This window comes from Eulemur rufifrons, chromosome 13 (assembly GCF_041146395.1).
Source record: "Eulemur rufifrons isolate Redbay chromosome 13, OSU_ERuf_1, whole genome shotgun sequence".
Classification (NCBI taxonomy): Eukaryota; Metazoa; Chordata; class Mammalia; order Primates; family Lemuridae; genus Eulemur; species Eulemur rufifrons.
In genome coordinates this window covers 11,525,931-11,542,968 of record NC_090995.1, presented here as the reverse complement: position 1 = coordinate 11,542,968, position 17,038 = coordinate 11,525,931, and the positions used below count along the sequence as shown (strand labels likewise).

The following is a 17,038-nucleotide window of genomic DNA, read 5'->3' as shown; positions in this document are numbered from 1 at the left end:
CTTGGGGGTCGTTAAACTGGGAATATTTAAGGGAAAGAAAAATCCTAATCTTTATTTCTTTTCCCTATATGTCACTTTCCTGCAAAGTCCAGGGGAAATTATAGTAAGTGGCACATGTAGGCTCCTAGTAGAGGGAGAAAGATTAAGCCTATCATCATCTGTGAGGGAATTGAAATTATTAATATATATTGCTATTACCCATGGAGTACTACCCATGGAAAGTGCAAAAGCTATGCAGTATAAAATTCAAAATACTTGACAATATATTTCAGTAATTATAGTTCTTCATCATAAAATCTGTTCTTAAAAGCACTTTTACTTCCAAGGCCAACTGTAAAAATAAGGATAGAAATATAAATACATGTGACAGAGTTTTGGACCTAGATTTTCATGGTTGTATTTTGAGTTGTTTTGTTCCTCTAAAAAGGTTTCTAGGGGATTTTTAATGTGAAAGTGCTCTTTTCCGTTCAAACATCCCCCTCAAATTCTGGTAACATGAAATATGAATATGGGACTTAATGTGCAATAGTAACTAACATCTGTTTTCATTATAAATCAGCGCAGGAAGAGGATCTATTATAAGCCAAAACACATCAAAAACTTAAAGCTGACAAATTAAGTAAAAGGCTATGTGTACACTGGCACTAGCAAATTGCTAGTGTGATATTAATACTATGGGACATGGAATACCCAAAGGCTGATATTTGAAGCATATGTATCTTAGTATAATCTATCTCATCTCATAAATCTATTTTCTATTATGATCTATCTTTACTTTAAATTTTAAAATGGAGAGCTATTTCACATATAAGCAAATCCAAGGTATACAAATATGTATCAGAGTGGCAGAATTCTCATTAAGCTATGGAAGGTTAATCTTTGAGGCCTCTCATTTAAGACAGTGTACCTGATTTTATATTTGTAATTTTAATTCTTTTTCGTAAATAGCACTCTCTCCCAATTGTATGATAATCTCACCTCACAAATGCTAGATTCTGACTCTGTCTGCATGTGACAGCAGTTTGCAAATGGGAAGAGGCCTCGGATATCATATAATTTGAAATCTCTATGTTAGAGCTGAAAAATATCAAAGTCCTTTTCAAGTTGGTAAATAAAATCATAAAGAAGGTAATGCAAACAGCCTACACTAACAGAAAATAGAATCTATTTAATACTTAAGAGAAGTTTAGAGACACCATACTCTGTTGTATGAGACCACCTCTAGAAAGTTACATTCATTTCTGGGTATAACATGACGTACAACGGAGGTTAAGAAGAGGCAGTCAAGCTTCCATGAGGTCAGGAAAGCATGCCACATGAAGCACAGCTGACAAAATCTTTGAGTTGAAACTTAGGAAGGAGGAGGCAATCCCCTGCCCTCTATCCTAGCACTTTGATCCCTCGTATCCTGTAGCTGTTACCACCTTCTAATATACTGGGCCTTTTCTTATAAATTTCATGATGATAAGAATCTTTGTCACTTTTGTTTACTGATAAATCTCTCAAGACAAAAAGTGCCCAGCACACAGTAGTACTCAAAAAACATTTGTGTAATAAATGGGTGTTTAAACTTATGTCCAATCAGAGTTTTGTGTGGAGATAATATAAAGAATGAAGGAAAGTAAATATTCAAAGAAACAAAAGCTGAGAAATTCCAGTAATTGAAGAAAGGTTGGAATCCAGGAAACAATGACTCTCAAAGGAGATAAATAAAAAGAAATTCACACCTAATCACACGGTAGAAAAACAGCAGATAACCAAAGATATAAGAAAAGAGTCCCAAATGAAGACAAGGGACAAACTATCTCCCAAGATGACTATTACACTGACAGCTGATTATTCACTAGCAACATTGGAAACAAAAAGCAAGCAGAATAATATATTTAAAATGCTGGAAGAAAACAACTTTCAATATAAAATTCTATAGCTAACGAAGCTGTCGTTTCAAGTAAGGAAATCCAGTAAAAAACAGTTTTATTATCAAAGATTCCATTAAAGTAACTTCCCGAAGATGTAATTCAGGAGGAAAGAAAATATTCTCAAAATATTTAAAAGGCCAAACAGTAAGAAGTATTGGGAAGCCAAGAAAATGGTAATCAAAAGGGTGAATTTAAACAAACTCAACCTGTAGGCAATGAAATTATAATATTATTAATTTATGAACCTAAAAAAGGGGGAACTAAAATACTGAACATCAATAGCATATTTAAATTGGGATAGCAATGATCTAAATTAACATGTTCTAAGATCCTTGTATGTTCAAAAGAAAGATTTTTTAAATGGTCTTAATTAAAAAAGCATTTTCTACAAATTGAACTTTAAATTAAATACAATTCCAGCATTAATACCAATAGGTATCTTTTTGTAGAAGTTAGCAAGCTAATTCTAAAATGTTTATGGAAAAGCAATGGTGCATTAATAGTCACGATACTTCTGAAGACAAAAAAGGAGGGGTATCTACCCTACCTAAGTGCATTGTATACACTTGTATTCACTAAGAGACGGTATTAGTGTTGCAGAGATATACAAACGGATCAGTGGAATAGAATATAAAGCCCAGAATTTAACATTTTTCTCCCTAATATGTGGAAACATGACAGAGACAGCATTGTAACTAGCTAGAAAGAATAAGCTAGTCAATAAATGAAACTGTAATAATATAAGTGGATCCCTCTTTCAAGCATACACAAAAAAATTAATTCCAAGTGAGCTCAAGGCTGAAATGTAAAAGATTAGACTTTAAAACATGCGTAGTAAAACTACCACAGAATATAAAGACACCAAAGGATTCTTAAGACAGAAAAATACATGAATCAAAGAAACAGATTGCCAAATTCTAAAATCACTATAAAATAAAACAGGAAAATAATCCAAATACAGACACGAGATATTTGCAACATGTAAAACTGACAAAGATTGGGTGCCAGATCAGGAAATAAAGAACTCCTACTAATCAATAGGAAAAAATAACACAATAGAAAAAAATGGCTTTTTTCTATTTAAGAAAAGACACTTTCTGAAGAGAAAATACTAACGGCCAATAAACATAGGAAAAGATGCTGAGCCTCCCTGTGGTCAAGGAAACGTGAATTCAAACTCCAATGAAGAGGTATTTTATATCCAAGAGATCAGTAACAAATTTAAAAACAAATCGGACAATAATAAAATTTAATGAGGATGTTGAACACACAGCTACATATAAACGGGCAACAGAGTGAGACTCTGTCTTAGAAGAAAAATAAAAAATAAACTTTTACTTTGGAAATCAATTTAGTGTTACTTAACAAGGTTAAAAACGTATCTATCTATGACCCCAGGCATTTATTGATAAGAAAACCTTGCGCATGTGCTCTTGGAACATATATCATAGCATATGGACATATATTCATAGCATCATTGTTTATAAATGCAAAAACAAAAACAAAAATCTGGATCTATTCCAAAGTCTATTTATAGGAGAATGAGTTACATGTAGAATATTCATAGTGAATATGACAGTGAGTTAACAATTTGTAATCCATAAACATGGATAAATCTAAAAGATATAATGTTTTTTTGTTTTTTTTTTTTTTTTTAAACCCAGCAAGTCACAGGATAATAATGACAGTATGGTATGTGAAATACATAAAATTGAACTATATATTGCCTAAGAATAAATGCCTGTGGTAAAAATATAAAGAAAGTCAAGGAGATTGTAATAACAATATTTAGGACTGTGGTTCCTGTGTTTATTAGGATATTTAGGATAAATATTTAGGACTGAGGGAACCTATGGTTCTCTCTGTGGGGAAAGGGAGGGTATGGCTAGACAGAAGCACACAAAAATATTTGAAGGTATTGGTAATGTTCTATTTAAACTGAGTGGTAGTATATGTGTGTTCATTATATTAATCTTCAAAAGCTATACATTTATAATATTAACTCATTTGTATAATGTAAAATATTTTGTAATCTTAAAGTAAAAATGTGAGCTATGATGAAATGTTTTACGTATCTCCCCAAAATTACCTCAACAGTTGAATTCTGATTCTTCTGTAGGAAGAAACATATTTGACTGAATAAAATTAGCAGATAGATTTTTAAGCACCTGCTAATAAACTAGCATATAAATATATAAAATTTAAAAAACTAGCTAGCTAATTTTCTCCCTACTAAAAATGTCAAATTTTTTTCTCATGAAAGAGAAAGGCTATGAGACCTTATTAATATTTTAAGTTTTGCTGTTGAGTTTATGTATTAAAAAACATAAGCATAGCTCATATTGTGAGGACTTTTGAGGATATGTTGATTTAAAATAATATGACTCCTTACAATGTATTATATAGATGTATAATATACATACGGTATATCTCCAGCTCCATTTTAAAGTCTTTATTTAACTAATAGATAAGTTTCTTTTCTCTTCAGATAAGTCATTTCTAATAACAGAGAACTTTTTAAAATAAATAATCTATCTTGCATGTTATTAACTTAGTGATATTCAGTGCTCATAATTTGTTTCCTTTAAAAAGACTGATTTAAAACTTTAACCAACATGTTTGAAATCATTAACAGACCACAGGCCACCCTCAGAAGACACACTTTAGAAAATGATTTCTCTTTACCCTCCAAGAAATGTGCAAATGTGTCTCCATACTAGAGCTCCAGAAAGAACTCAATATCAAAATATCAAGGGCATCTAACATGATCCTGCAACACCACCGGAGGCCTAAAGCATTAGATTTAAGAGATTTTTATAACCAAGTTAAAAAATGATACCAAAGCAACTTCTCCCAGAAAACAATTCTAAGAAATGTTAAACTGTATTAAATAATTCAGTTGTGGAAATAGGTTTTAATTTTAATACAAAATGTAAGAATAGTAACGTAAAAGAATCATTTTAATTTTATAGGAGGCAAATACTCATGTCGGTCATCAATTATTCAACTGCAATGAACTTCTGGAAAAGCAAAGAGTACAGCATTAACAAATTGAGCCTATTTTTATCAAATTCTCTAAAATTAGCCAAAACTTAAGGACTATTTCACATTCATGCCCAAAGGCAAAACATGGGTTTATAATTCATTGAGAATTTTAAACCCCTGTTTTGTTAGAAATATGAAGTAATTTAGTTTTTATCAAGCCAACATACTTTCAAATAGCACTAACATTAATGTGGTAAATTACAGATGTCATTTAATAAAATGTATATATAGAAGCCAAAATGATAACATAGAAAGATTTTTTTTTTTAAAGTATGTCATATATATGACGAGAAAATAGGTTTTAGCATAGTCAGGAGTAAAAACAGTAGCTTTATTTTTGCCTGAATGAAACATTGTAAGTTCTTTCATTCAACAAAAATTGAGTGCCTAATTCAGTCATTTCCATTTATATATATAAAAGCTCATTTATATATATAAAAGCTCATTTATATATATAAAAGTATGCACATTGCATTATACACATGGTAAGAATTGTAAAATAGGTATTAGAAACAAGGCCAATGGCTAATCATAATATGATATAGATACTCTACATTAGCAACTTGATTTACTCTAATTACACATTAAAACCCCATTATAGGCTCAATTTTATTTTTGAATTATATCTTTTAAGCAGAAGTTTTACCTTTAGTAGGATAAAGACGTAACATTTGCATAAGTGACTAAGTGTACAGGGATATTTAACTAACTTAAGGGAGGTAGTTATTTTTGATTCTTATGTTAGGGGCCATTACTACATCCATATAGTAATCACATACTGTCCATATCTATTTAATACTGCAGAGCCTCTGGAATATCTACTTGTGAATTATTTGCTTACTTATACAAGTGATTTAAATGTATTTCTTCAGGTATTTTATTTGATCATTATTAATTAACGAGGTTTTAATTATTGTACATGTTAATAATATGGTGAAAATAAGAGAAGAAATTGGAGATATTATTCCCATAAACAAAGTGAATGAGAAAAGAATTTTAGAAGAGGGTGATCAATTTTAAAATGAAACTCATATGCATGCTTTCTAAATATATGTTAAAATAACCCAATTGTATTTGCAGGCAAATATGAATCTGATTAAAGATTTCCATGCCAACTGAATATTTGTTAGGATATGAAAGTATCAATCTTCAGCGTTAAAACTGAAAGACTTTGTTACTTATTATTTAGCTATGAATACATCTTAATTTTGAAACATCTACAACAACAAAAAGCTATGAAGAGTATATCAATGTTACTAGTTTGATAGGACTGAATTAAAGATGACTTTTTGACATCATGTCGAATCTCTCTTATTTAGATATTGTGTTATTCACATAAAGTCTTTTTAGGAGAAAAAGTTACTCTGCCATAATGCCAACTTGTAAATATGTGACATTGGAGTCTCACAGAAACGCTCTAAGGGCAGTGAATGTGTACCATCGGCAGTATTGCATTTGAGACACAGGGAATTAATCGAGAATGACACCCGTAGATACCACTGGCTGCTAAGAAGGATACGATCAGTGCCGGGAAACAGCACTGCACCTTTTATCATTTCTCCCATGATGCACCCTACCGACCACATGTCAACTGAAAACAAAAATGAAATGAACATAAACAAGAACACAGGAATAGAACAACAAATAAATGAAAACAGTGGGCTACCCATGCCACAGAGCAACAGTCTGACAGTTCACTGACGGAATGAGAGGCCAGTCTCATAATCATCAGTGTTTTAAAACAGTGAAAAGGGGAGAACACAGACTGCCAAGGCTCTTTCCTGCCATATTACTGAACTAGCAATGCTACCCAACGCTACCTGACATATGAATATTAATATTACTTGGCAATTATAATTCGATGATTAATTTTGTTTTTTGATTTAAAAGGTCTAATTTGCATTCATCTACTAGAATACTACTGATTTTTATTGTAAATTATTCTAGACAGTATTAATATGGGAAACATGCAAACCAGTTTCCTTTTTATCTTTTTGTATACATATTTTAAAAAACAACAGAGAAAAGCTGAGCTGCCGGCAACTTCAAAAGTGTTTCCTTTATAAAACACATTTGCTCTTATTCATAAAGATGAATTAAGTTTCCAGAAGTGAAATGCCAGTTCAAGAATGAATGTTTTGAAATATGCCGGCTCAGTTTCATTGATTCCCACCAAAGGAGCATGTTTCTGAACAGGAAGCCTTGTCTTAGTCTCATAAACATGGTTGCTGTACAATGGGAAGAAATGCTGGCTTTCCAAATGGGATGGTTCGACGTGAAATACACAATGTGACTAAAGAGCTGACACTTCTCCTGAGACAGAGAATCAAAAGAAATCTGGAATCCAGGGTGAAATTACAATGGTCTCTCTGCTATTGCCAGGTATCATCCAGAACTTAAAACCAGGAAGCCAGGGCAGAGTGGAACTCAGGGAGAGGCAAAATGGGGAAGGGTGAAGCAAGAAAGTGAAATCTCTCTCTTGAACTCTACTCGGTTACTCACTTGTTCTTGCTGAAAAGTCAGAGAGAGGGGTCATTCTCATGGAGGGGGGAAAAACTAGAATAATAAGGGATGTTGAGGGTGAGCAAATAGGGAAAGGCATTAGGATAGCAGCACAGTATCATTTTTCTCCACTTACTTTTCAAATTACATCTTGTAATTTGGCAGTGACCTTAAAGAATTCCTCATGAGAGTCTTTCCAATGTGAAAATCTCACTCAGGTTAAACCCAAAGTTTCCATTGTTTGATTTAATACCTAAACAAAGTGATCACTGCAAAGAAATGGTTACAGCTTTGAAGGTGATGAGCATACCCAGAGAAGCAAATGTGTTTTGCTTTCATTTTAGGAAAGCAAGTGACATGCAAAAATAGCAGGGAAAGATAGAGCAAACAGTTGTGCATCCCTTCGTTATTAATGTGTGTGCAATTTCAGGTAAAATCTGTCTCACAAGAGGTTGGTATTGTGAGAATCCTTGATTAAAGGAAAAAAGAAAAAAAATCTCTGAAAACATATTTAAATTGCAAGTATTCTTATCATACTGTCCAAAGTGACCAGACCGACTAAGTTGCTATTTACAGTGTATCTATTTTTTTGTAGATATTGTGGAAGAGAAAGACAAAAAATATAGAGAGCTAAAAAACTTAATATGCAGTGTTTTCTCTTGCCTGTCTTCATTCAAACATTTAGGAAAAAAATGTTTCTACCATGAACCTATCTGGGACTGCGAAAACATCTATTTCTAGTTCTTACTTAGTACAAAAATGTTTTCTTCAATATCTTTGGCAGATACCTATCTTTTTCTGCTGCAGAACCAACTCCACTGCTTTCTAACTGTGTAATATTGGCCAAGTTACTTCTCTCTAAACCTCAAATTTTATCTCCTAAAATGTCAATGATAAATAATACTTATAATGTAGAATTTTTTAAAGTAGTTAAAAGGATTATGCCTGGCAAAGATCCCTGACCATTGCCTAGTATATAGTAAGCCCTCAATAAATATTAGTTGTGTCATCATGTATTAAATACATATATATTAAAATTATATATAGGAAATAAATGTACGTGAGAAAAGTTTGTTATACATTTATGTAATTATATGCTTATTTATATTTAAGAAATCTTTTCCATGATGAAAATTCACCACTCATTAGGTAATTCATTTTATTGTTGAAACCACTAATACTTAGAAAAAGGTCCTACATATTGAATCACCATTGACTCTATGGAACTTCTCTTCACTGTCTAAACAGGAATTACTCTGTTTCCTCATCCAAATAACATTAAAAATGTGTGAATATAACCTGTAATCCTGAACCATTCCTCTCCTACAACTGGACAATTTTATCTTTCAGACTAAAATCACTTTTTTTTTTTTTTTTTTACTGTGCTTCACATATGGCTTTAAACAACAGCATCAACAATAACAGATGGCCTAAATGGAATCCTAGTCCCTATATTGCTTTAATCCCAATTGGTTCTAGACCATTGTTGGTTTAATAACTGGTATATCTTCCAGTCCTCTTTTGTGTGGTTCTGTGGGATACTGAAATTCCAAAGTAAAATGAGAACATTCTATGAAATTTATCTTCATGGTCAGAACTCAAAATAGAATTAATAGATCAAAAATCTTTTGCATAAAAAATAATATGGAAATATAAACTCAGATCTGAACTTCAGATGTACAAATCGAATGCCATTTTCTTTATGTGAATGTGTATTTCTGGGTGATGATACCCTGGAAACCTTTCTAATTTCCATTTTAACTTTACTCACCATTCACTATTCCTAGAGAGTATCCACTCTTATGACAACTAAGTGCTAAGCCCTGTGCCTGGCAGTGATACGCTTTGTCATCTTGAACTATAAGAGTGGAATATATGCACACAAATTTACGTGGATTTTTATGTGCTCAAGATAAAACCATTATATCAAATTTCATGAATTTGACATCCCAACCAACAGGAAATAGGTAATAAAAGATTTGATACTAAATCTTCTTGGGCAGGGAGTTGGAAGTAGTGGTAAGCCTTCTCTCTACTAATATTTATGCTAGTATATATGCATACCAACATAATATATATTAGTATATATTAATAATATCTCTATATTTCTGCTTATCAAGGTAAGACTAGATTTTATGAAATTTCCAAGATAATACAGTGAATACTGACTGTGCATAGATTTTTGAATTAATTAGCAAATTCGATCACCGTTGGAAACTAGATTCTGTGCTCTCTTGAGACAATATGATACAGTATTTGGGTCTCCATAGAGTTCTGCATACTAATGCTGCCCAGGTAGAATTCTGGCAGTTTTTATGATTTTGATTCATCACATCCTCCCTCTCATCATCAGTATTCCCACAGGAAGAGAGCAAATTCATTTGCAATTGTAACACTCAGATACTGAGTCACTTTTTTTAGGGGAAATGTTAAGTAAATTTTGGTGTCACTAAAATACGGTTATAAATTTTCTGAGTGAGGACCTCTGAAAATCTCATGTTATTTGTCAGAAATTAGCTAAGACTAAATTGTTCTTTTTCTACTTCTAGGCAATAATATAGGCCCTAGTAGTTAAATCTAAATAAATAAAGCACCATATGGCTATTATCATACTCCTTCTAATGGTTTAGATCATGATCCATAACTAAATAATTTTTGGATTACATGAACTTCTATCCAGCAACTTGGAAAATGTTTCCTATCTAGGAGATTATGCTCTTTTTAACACAATTTCTGAAACTACACTGCCTTTCTCTTTAACACACCCAATTATGCTGTTATTTAGCACAGGATTTAGAGAATGTGCTTTCATAGATTTTCTTTCAATGAATACCTCAAAGTATAATAGCAAGAAGATTTAATATAGTGTTCTAAAATCAGAACATTTCTTTGAAATTTTTATGTTTCAAAAATAATAAATTTATTTTAAACTTTAGTTCAAAGATGGAATTATAAAAGACTGCCTATATGCATAAATAAACTAAGAATTTACATATTTTGCACATGTATATCTAAGTAGAAAAATAAACAACAATTCATGGAAAAAAATGCTAAATATTCTAATGACAGGAAATCAGAGAAAAATTTTCTTCTTGAGTCCACCTATTAAATTTGCTTTTACTTCTTTACAATCTCAGAATCTCCAACTCCCATTCTAATGAATCATGTCTCACTCATATTTTCATAAAATAATAATAAAGAAGAATAGTAGGCAAACAATGGTAAAAAATATATTCCTTTAAACAAATTCAAGAAATAATTTTATTTCCAAAAATGTTTGTTATTATCTGCAATTTGCTTATAGATGTGAAAAAATACCTACTGAATTTTTATATCCCAACTTTAAAGCCATAAATTTTATATCATTTGAGATAACCGTGTATTGCCTCAATATTGGGGAACAAACTTTGACTATATAGTAAGGTATTAGTTGCAAAAGTTTATTAGGAAGTAAGCAAGGTTATTTCAAAGAGGTAAGAAGCATTAATAAATATCTCTGTAATAGATGGATATAACAATCTTTACCCACCAATTTTTGTTCATTTTACTTTTATCCTTTCTAATTTTTATATTTAAGACTTAAAAAGATAAGGCATTCAGTCGTTCTCTTTATTTCTTCAAACATATTTTTGGAAAACCATTCACATGTTCCTTAATACCCTGGCTTCCTGGCAAGGTTATACGTTACTGTTCTTCATTCCAATTGAAATCTCTTGTTCTTCAGAGGGAGAAGGGCAAGAGGCGGTGTTTTAGTAGTCCAACTGCCGGCTTTAATTAGAGATACTATACTCGAGGTCTGGAATTTTCAAATGAGTATGGTGTGCCTGTCTTTAATATCACCCATGTCCAGAGAACTCTGGCCAAGAACTGTAGATAAAGGAACATTACAGGGTTTGCTCAAAGAAGGTCCTGACATTTGAAGTAGAATGGAAAAAACAAAGGTTGAAGAATGCAGGCTAAGAAAAGAGCTTATGAAAAGTACCCTGGTATTATAGGAGCCTTTGATAATCAAGAAGGTGGCATGCCCTGGCTGAGGTTTGAGGTGGGTGGAAGCCAGGAGTGATTGGAGAGTTCTTAGAAAAAACTTCTAAGAAAGCACTGTGAAAACTGCTTTACTGTAAATTTTAATGGAAGGAACAAAATATGAGTGAAAGGTAAAGTCAAGTCATTGATTTATCTCTTCTTTGGACTACATAAACAAAATACTGGACTTGGCATATTTACTACTTTCTAACTTGAAAGTCAGCATGGGCCTAAGAATTTTTAATAATACAACATACCATATTATGTCAATATATATGCTATGAAATATGTTTTAATCATAAAACTAGTGAAATTGAGTGTATATAATGTATGTATAATCAAGACGCTCTTTACACAATAAAAATAAGAATCTTAGAAATGGTCCTTTGGATATTACAGTAATTAGCAAACTAATACATGGAAAAGCAATATGTATTGTTTATTTTTAAAATTTTATTTATTTTTGTCAACATTTTAATTTAGTAATCAAGAAAGTGACCTCTGATATCATCTGGATCATTTCAATCATCAAATATCCTCTATAATGTGACTCAAAATGCAAAGACACTTCGAATGTAGGAAAGTAGTTAAAACTTTAGTCATTGATGACAATTTCATAAGATTTCCTGATTTGTCAAGGCATTTTACTAATTTTGCTTAGGATTCAGATTGAAAAGTTTTTTTGAATAGAGAAGAATAATGTTGGATATGATGATAAAGTATTATCACATCATTTTCAGCCTCAAAGTAATTTAATATAAATTACTATGAGTAATTCTAAGAGAAACTCAAGAAAACCTCTGTTTTTAATCTCTGCGGAATCATGAAAGTTGTCACGGTATCAATTAGCATATACTAAACTTTGATATCACTTTCAATAAATGTTAGAATCCTTTCAATATGCTAAAATATTGGTAAAAATCTTCTCCCCATAAATAAACTCCATCGGCCTCCGGCCTTGCAACTGATCATCATGGTTTAGTGAGGTTAGCTTGGTTGTCTGATCTCTCAATTGTTGGTAGGAAGTCTTACTCGTAAAGTGATAATAATTTCATCTAAAGATTAATAAAATATAATTCCACTTAAAGTTCACAAAGCCCATTTAGTCCACTGTTTAATGGGGATTTCTGCACTTTATTTTTTAAATGTAGCCAGAACTCAAAACATTAAATTATAATTTTAATTATAGAACTTAAATCAAAATGGAAACGTTTTTAAAGAGACAGCATTTCTTCTAAATCATTTCAATGGAAATTATTTACCCACATTTAAGTAAAATTTAACTTAAGCAAGAAGTTTTTCACTGAAAATGTCTTTATGCAACTTCCCATTTTACTTTGAGGTCCACAGGCAGGGTCATTATCACATACAGCACACCAGGCTATCAAAGGCTGACGTACTGCGTAATCATTACCTGATACAAAGGAACACGGAATGCAAATCCTTATTATAATCTACATTTTTTGTATTAGAGATTATTTAAATTTCTAGGCTCAAACACATAAAAGATATAAATTTTATGTATTGATTTTTATACAATTTAATTCCAGTTGCAAATATTTTAAAGGGACCTCTAAGAGAACAATTTTCAGAAGAATACAGAATTATCAATATGGTGCTATTATCTTTGTTTGTTTATTGAAGGGTTCACTTAATGTTTTGGTTTTTCCTACTTTTACTGGTTTTTAAATTTGATGCTGTCAAAACAGGCAAAAAGTAACCCTGATAAATGCTCCAAGAGCTAAATTAGATCTCAGAGAACCAGCTTGCTATGTGGAAATCAAGTGACATGTAACAAAAATGTCACATGGAAATGAAAGATCCCGTGACTTTTTATTTTCCACTAACAAGTGCATTACAGAAATGTGGCTGTGCAACTTCACACTGAGTATCGATTGAGAGGTTTCTTTTATTGTCTAAAATGTATTATACCCCAAAGGCAAAAGCATAAAGAAAGTAATTTCTACTTTTGAATAAAATCAGTACATTTAAGTATGAATGTAGATAATAATATTGTTCAAATGAACATTAGGTATATAATTGATCTCCAAACTATAAACAAGTAATGTAAATTTTCCTAAGTAGTCATATGAAATTCGATGGTGAAAATGGAACTTCACACTATAGATAGATACCAAAGGAACATGGAACTAACAGTGATTCAAGACTTTAAGATTGGTTCTAAATAAGAGGCTGCCATTTGGTGATCTCATGTTCTAGACCAGCGCTGTCCAAAAGAAAAATGATAGCTATAAATGCAAAAATCATATCTGTAATTTTGAGTTTAATATCCACATTAAAAAGAGTAAGAAATGGGTAATCTTAATTTTAACAACATATGTACTTAACCCAATACATTCAAAATATTATCATTTTAACACATAATCAATTAAAATTATTAATGATATATTTTATATGTTTTTTAAATATCTTAGAAATATTGTATGCATATTACACATATAATACATCTCAACTCAAACTAGCTGTAATTTAAAGTGCTGAAATGCCACATGCAGCTAGTAGTATACCATAGTGGGCAGCGCAGTTCTAGAATATGTCATTACTCTTATATTACTAGAATTTAGAGAATATCTCATTAATATCCAGCAGAATGAATAAATGCCTAAATGCATGTTCATTATAGTGTCAACTCCTTATTGAGTCAATTTTCTGTACTATTGGTCTTTTTTTCCTACTTAAATAAAAACAATAATCTTTCCTACATAATAAAAGACTTCTTTAATAGAGCTTTCTTATCAATCAGATAGAATGGTTAATAAGAGTTGTGGACCATATGTTCATTGCCAATTTCCAAAAAATTCATATGTAATAAATACTCTAAATTCAATCCTGAATTATTATTGCTAAAGTTGTCAAATATTGTCGTAATTAGATTTGCACTAGCGTTTGTTAGCAAGGTACCTTTGCATTTATTTACGAAAGTACATTCTTGTATTAATATGTAAACATTATTATCTATACGCTATAAACCCAAACGTGTGCCTTTATTAGAGAGTGAACTTTTGGCCATTTAAGAAATGTACCAGCTTATTTATTAATTCTAAATCATGGATGGTTCTCCAAGAAATTGCTGATGGAATCTATGACAGGACTCAGTGGTAGAACTCAAATCAACACTGCTTTATAAAATTCTAAATTTGGTTGGAAAAACAAGTATCTATGCTTATGTCACATCTCTAGATCAAGTGAGACAACCCTAAACTCACCTGACCTCCAGCGATTTGAATAATTACAATTATTTGAGGAGGATGTGCTATATGACCTATTAAAGATTCGATATAGTGTCAAGAGTAATTTAAATCAATGAAGCCATAGATAGAAGCTCAGGATGTCAGCGAGGAGAGTGCCTCAGTGTTGCAGAAGCATAAAATAGTTTTAGAATGGAGATGGAAAATGACTTGCAAATAGTGACTTCTTTTGCTAGTTATAAAAATAAATATATTTTACTCATTTGGGGGTCTAGTGGCCTCTGTTATTTAGGGAAAAGACAGCATTCCTATTTTGAGTTACAGGCAAGAAAATAATTTAAGAAGAAAAAAGCCCATTGAAAATTTAATTAAAAGAAATCATTGTGGTAGGTAATTTTCAGTACTGGTCAGATTATAGAAATCATCACTTTTTTTATTATAATGACACCACTTACCCAACTCTTTGCTTCTATCTTTACTCTCCTTGTAAAATCATTATGTGTTTAAAGGGAGAGAGAACAAAACAGGTAAAGCTGTAGCAAAAGGCACAAGGATACAGTCCCTTCCTGGAAAGAGGATTTTGTGGCGAACCATTTCTCCCATAATGCATCCCACAGACCATATATCCACTAGAACAGGAGAGAGAGGGTAGTGAAGAAAAGGGAGGAAAGTAAAGTTAACTAAGATAATTGACTTCTGAAGGAGGAAGAAAAAGAACAGTTTGATTAGAAGGTACAATTTCCACCTCCCACCAAAAGTTGGCCAAAAAATGAATTAAAACCAGCACTACGCTATTACATTAACAGTCAGCGTCTAGTAGGAGAACTCAAATTAACATTTAAAAAATTGCTTTATTGGTGCCTTCGATTGCCTCAGTAGTGCCACACAGTGGTGATACTGGGGACATGGAAAAGCAGTAGCTAAACCAAAATATCTTGTGACAGGTGACTGAGGAGTCTTTCATGTCATTTTCTGGATGCAGAAAAAGCAAAAGTAACGTGTAGGGCTGGCTGTTTCCACTTCTATTCTATTCATTTACATGTAATAGGGCAACAAGAGACCACTTTATTTATTTATTTATATATTTAGTTTTGGGTCCAAAATAAGGTACATTGAACCAAATCCAGGAAACTAGCAAATGACTGGGACTAGAGTTTGCAGGCAGAAAAATTGGAATCCCTGGTATTTGGGACTGAGCTTTTCCTTCAGAAGTTATCTTTGTAAATAAACATCAGTTTTAGTTTCTATTTGAAATATTTCAAGAAAAAAAGATATATGATGAATTAGCACACGTATAAAGATGTCATCTGGAAGTAAAGTGAAAAAAAAGTATTAAAGGTGTTAAAAAAATTGTTATAGACATGTATTTATTTCCAAATTGTCACACTCGTTAGGCAAACATGCTTTACCTTCTACCGACCTTTACCCCCTTCCAACTTGCTTTTCATTAAGGACAAAGGGAACTCTGGGGCAGAAACATTAGGCTGAATTGCTCTGTGGGGAAGGCAGGCAGGGTAGGTGCACAGGACGGCGGGGCATGCCTGATGGGGGAGGAGCAAGCAGGTGTTTCTGCATGATGACCTTCCTCCCGTTGCTGGGAGGCCAGCACAAGGGTGCTAGGCGTGCCTTCTCCACAGACTAGAGAAGCCAAAACACCGAGACAGCAACTTGCAACTCCTTCTAGTGAGGGAAGGAGGAGGGACTTTTAATACCAAAGCCAAAATAGGCAGATTCAGATACCTCCCTTCCGGTCCCCTGTACATTCTTGATTCTTGACTTTTCTTTGTTTCCCCTTTGACTTTTTAAAAATAACTTGTGGAGAATGGGTATAAATATCTTCTTTTCTGAATAAATTAGATGTGGGAGGAAGGCTTGGGAGGAGGGCTTGATATATCTCTTCTGAGTCAAAAGGTACCAGAACTTTGACACTGCCCACCAAGGTGAACCTGGCCTTAAGAGCTGACTTTTTCCCTTCCTCTGTTCAAATGCACAAAAGTATTGTCTGTCTTCTAATCTGGAGTACACAGAGAATTTTTTGTAAACTTCAGTGGCCAGGGAAGTTTCATAAAATACCCTCCCTGTAGCACCTGTACATAAAGATATTCTGATTATTTTTATAGAATTTATAAAAATATTCTGCTAGGAACTAAATAAAATATAAAAATAAATATGAAAGGTACTTTGAGTACATATATACAAGCCCAATTTAAAACCATTTTAATTTCTAAGTATATTGGATATGTTTTTTAATATACTGGCTCATTACTTATAAGAAATATTCTCATCAAAATAACTTATTGCAATGTTTTCTAACAGGTGTTTAATAAATTAATTTTAATC

General features: G+C 32.2%; 1 protein-coding gene across 4 annotated transcripts in view; it reads right to left on the bottom strand.

The window, feature by feature from the left end:
* Positions 1-17,038, bottom strand: part of MAPK10 (mitogen-activated protein kinase 10) — a 96,911-nt gene that overhangs the window by 27,037 nt on the left and 52,836 nt on the right. For 2 of the 4 annotated variants that reach the window (XM_069485538.1, XM_069485540.1), the window contains one exon: positions 6,484-6,555. The exons of 1 other annotated variant lie outside the window; for it this stretch is intronic. In XM_069485538.1, coding sequence (XP_069341639.1) covers positions 6,484-6,555 — 72 coding nt within the window. Of the gene's footprint in view, positions 1-6,483; positions 6,556-15,255; positions 15,328-17,038 lie in introns of all 4 variants that reach the window. One more of the 4 variants, XM_069485539.1, reaches the window with a different exon arrangement.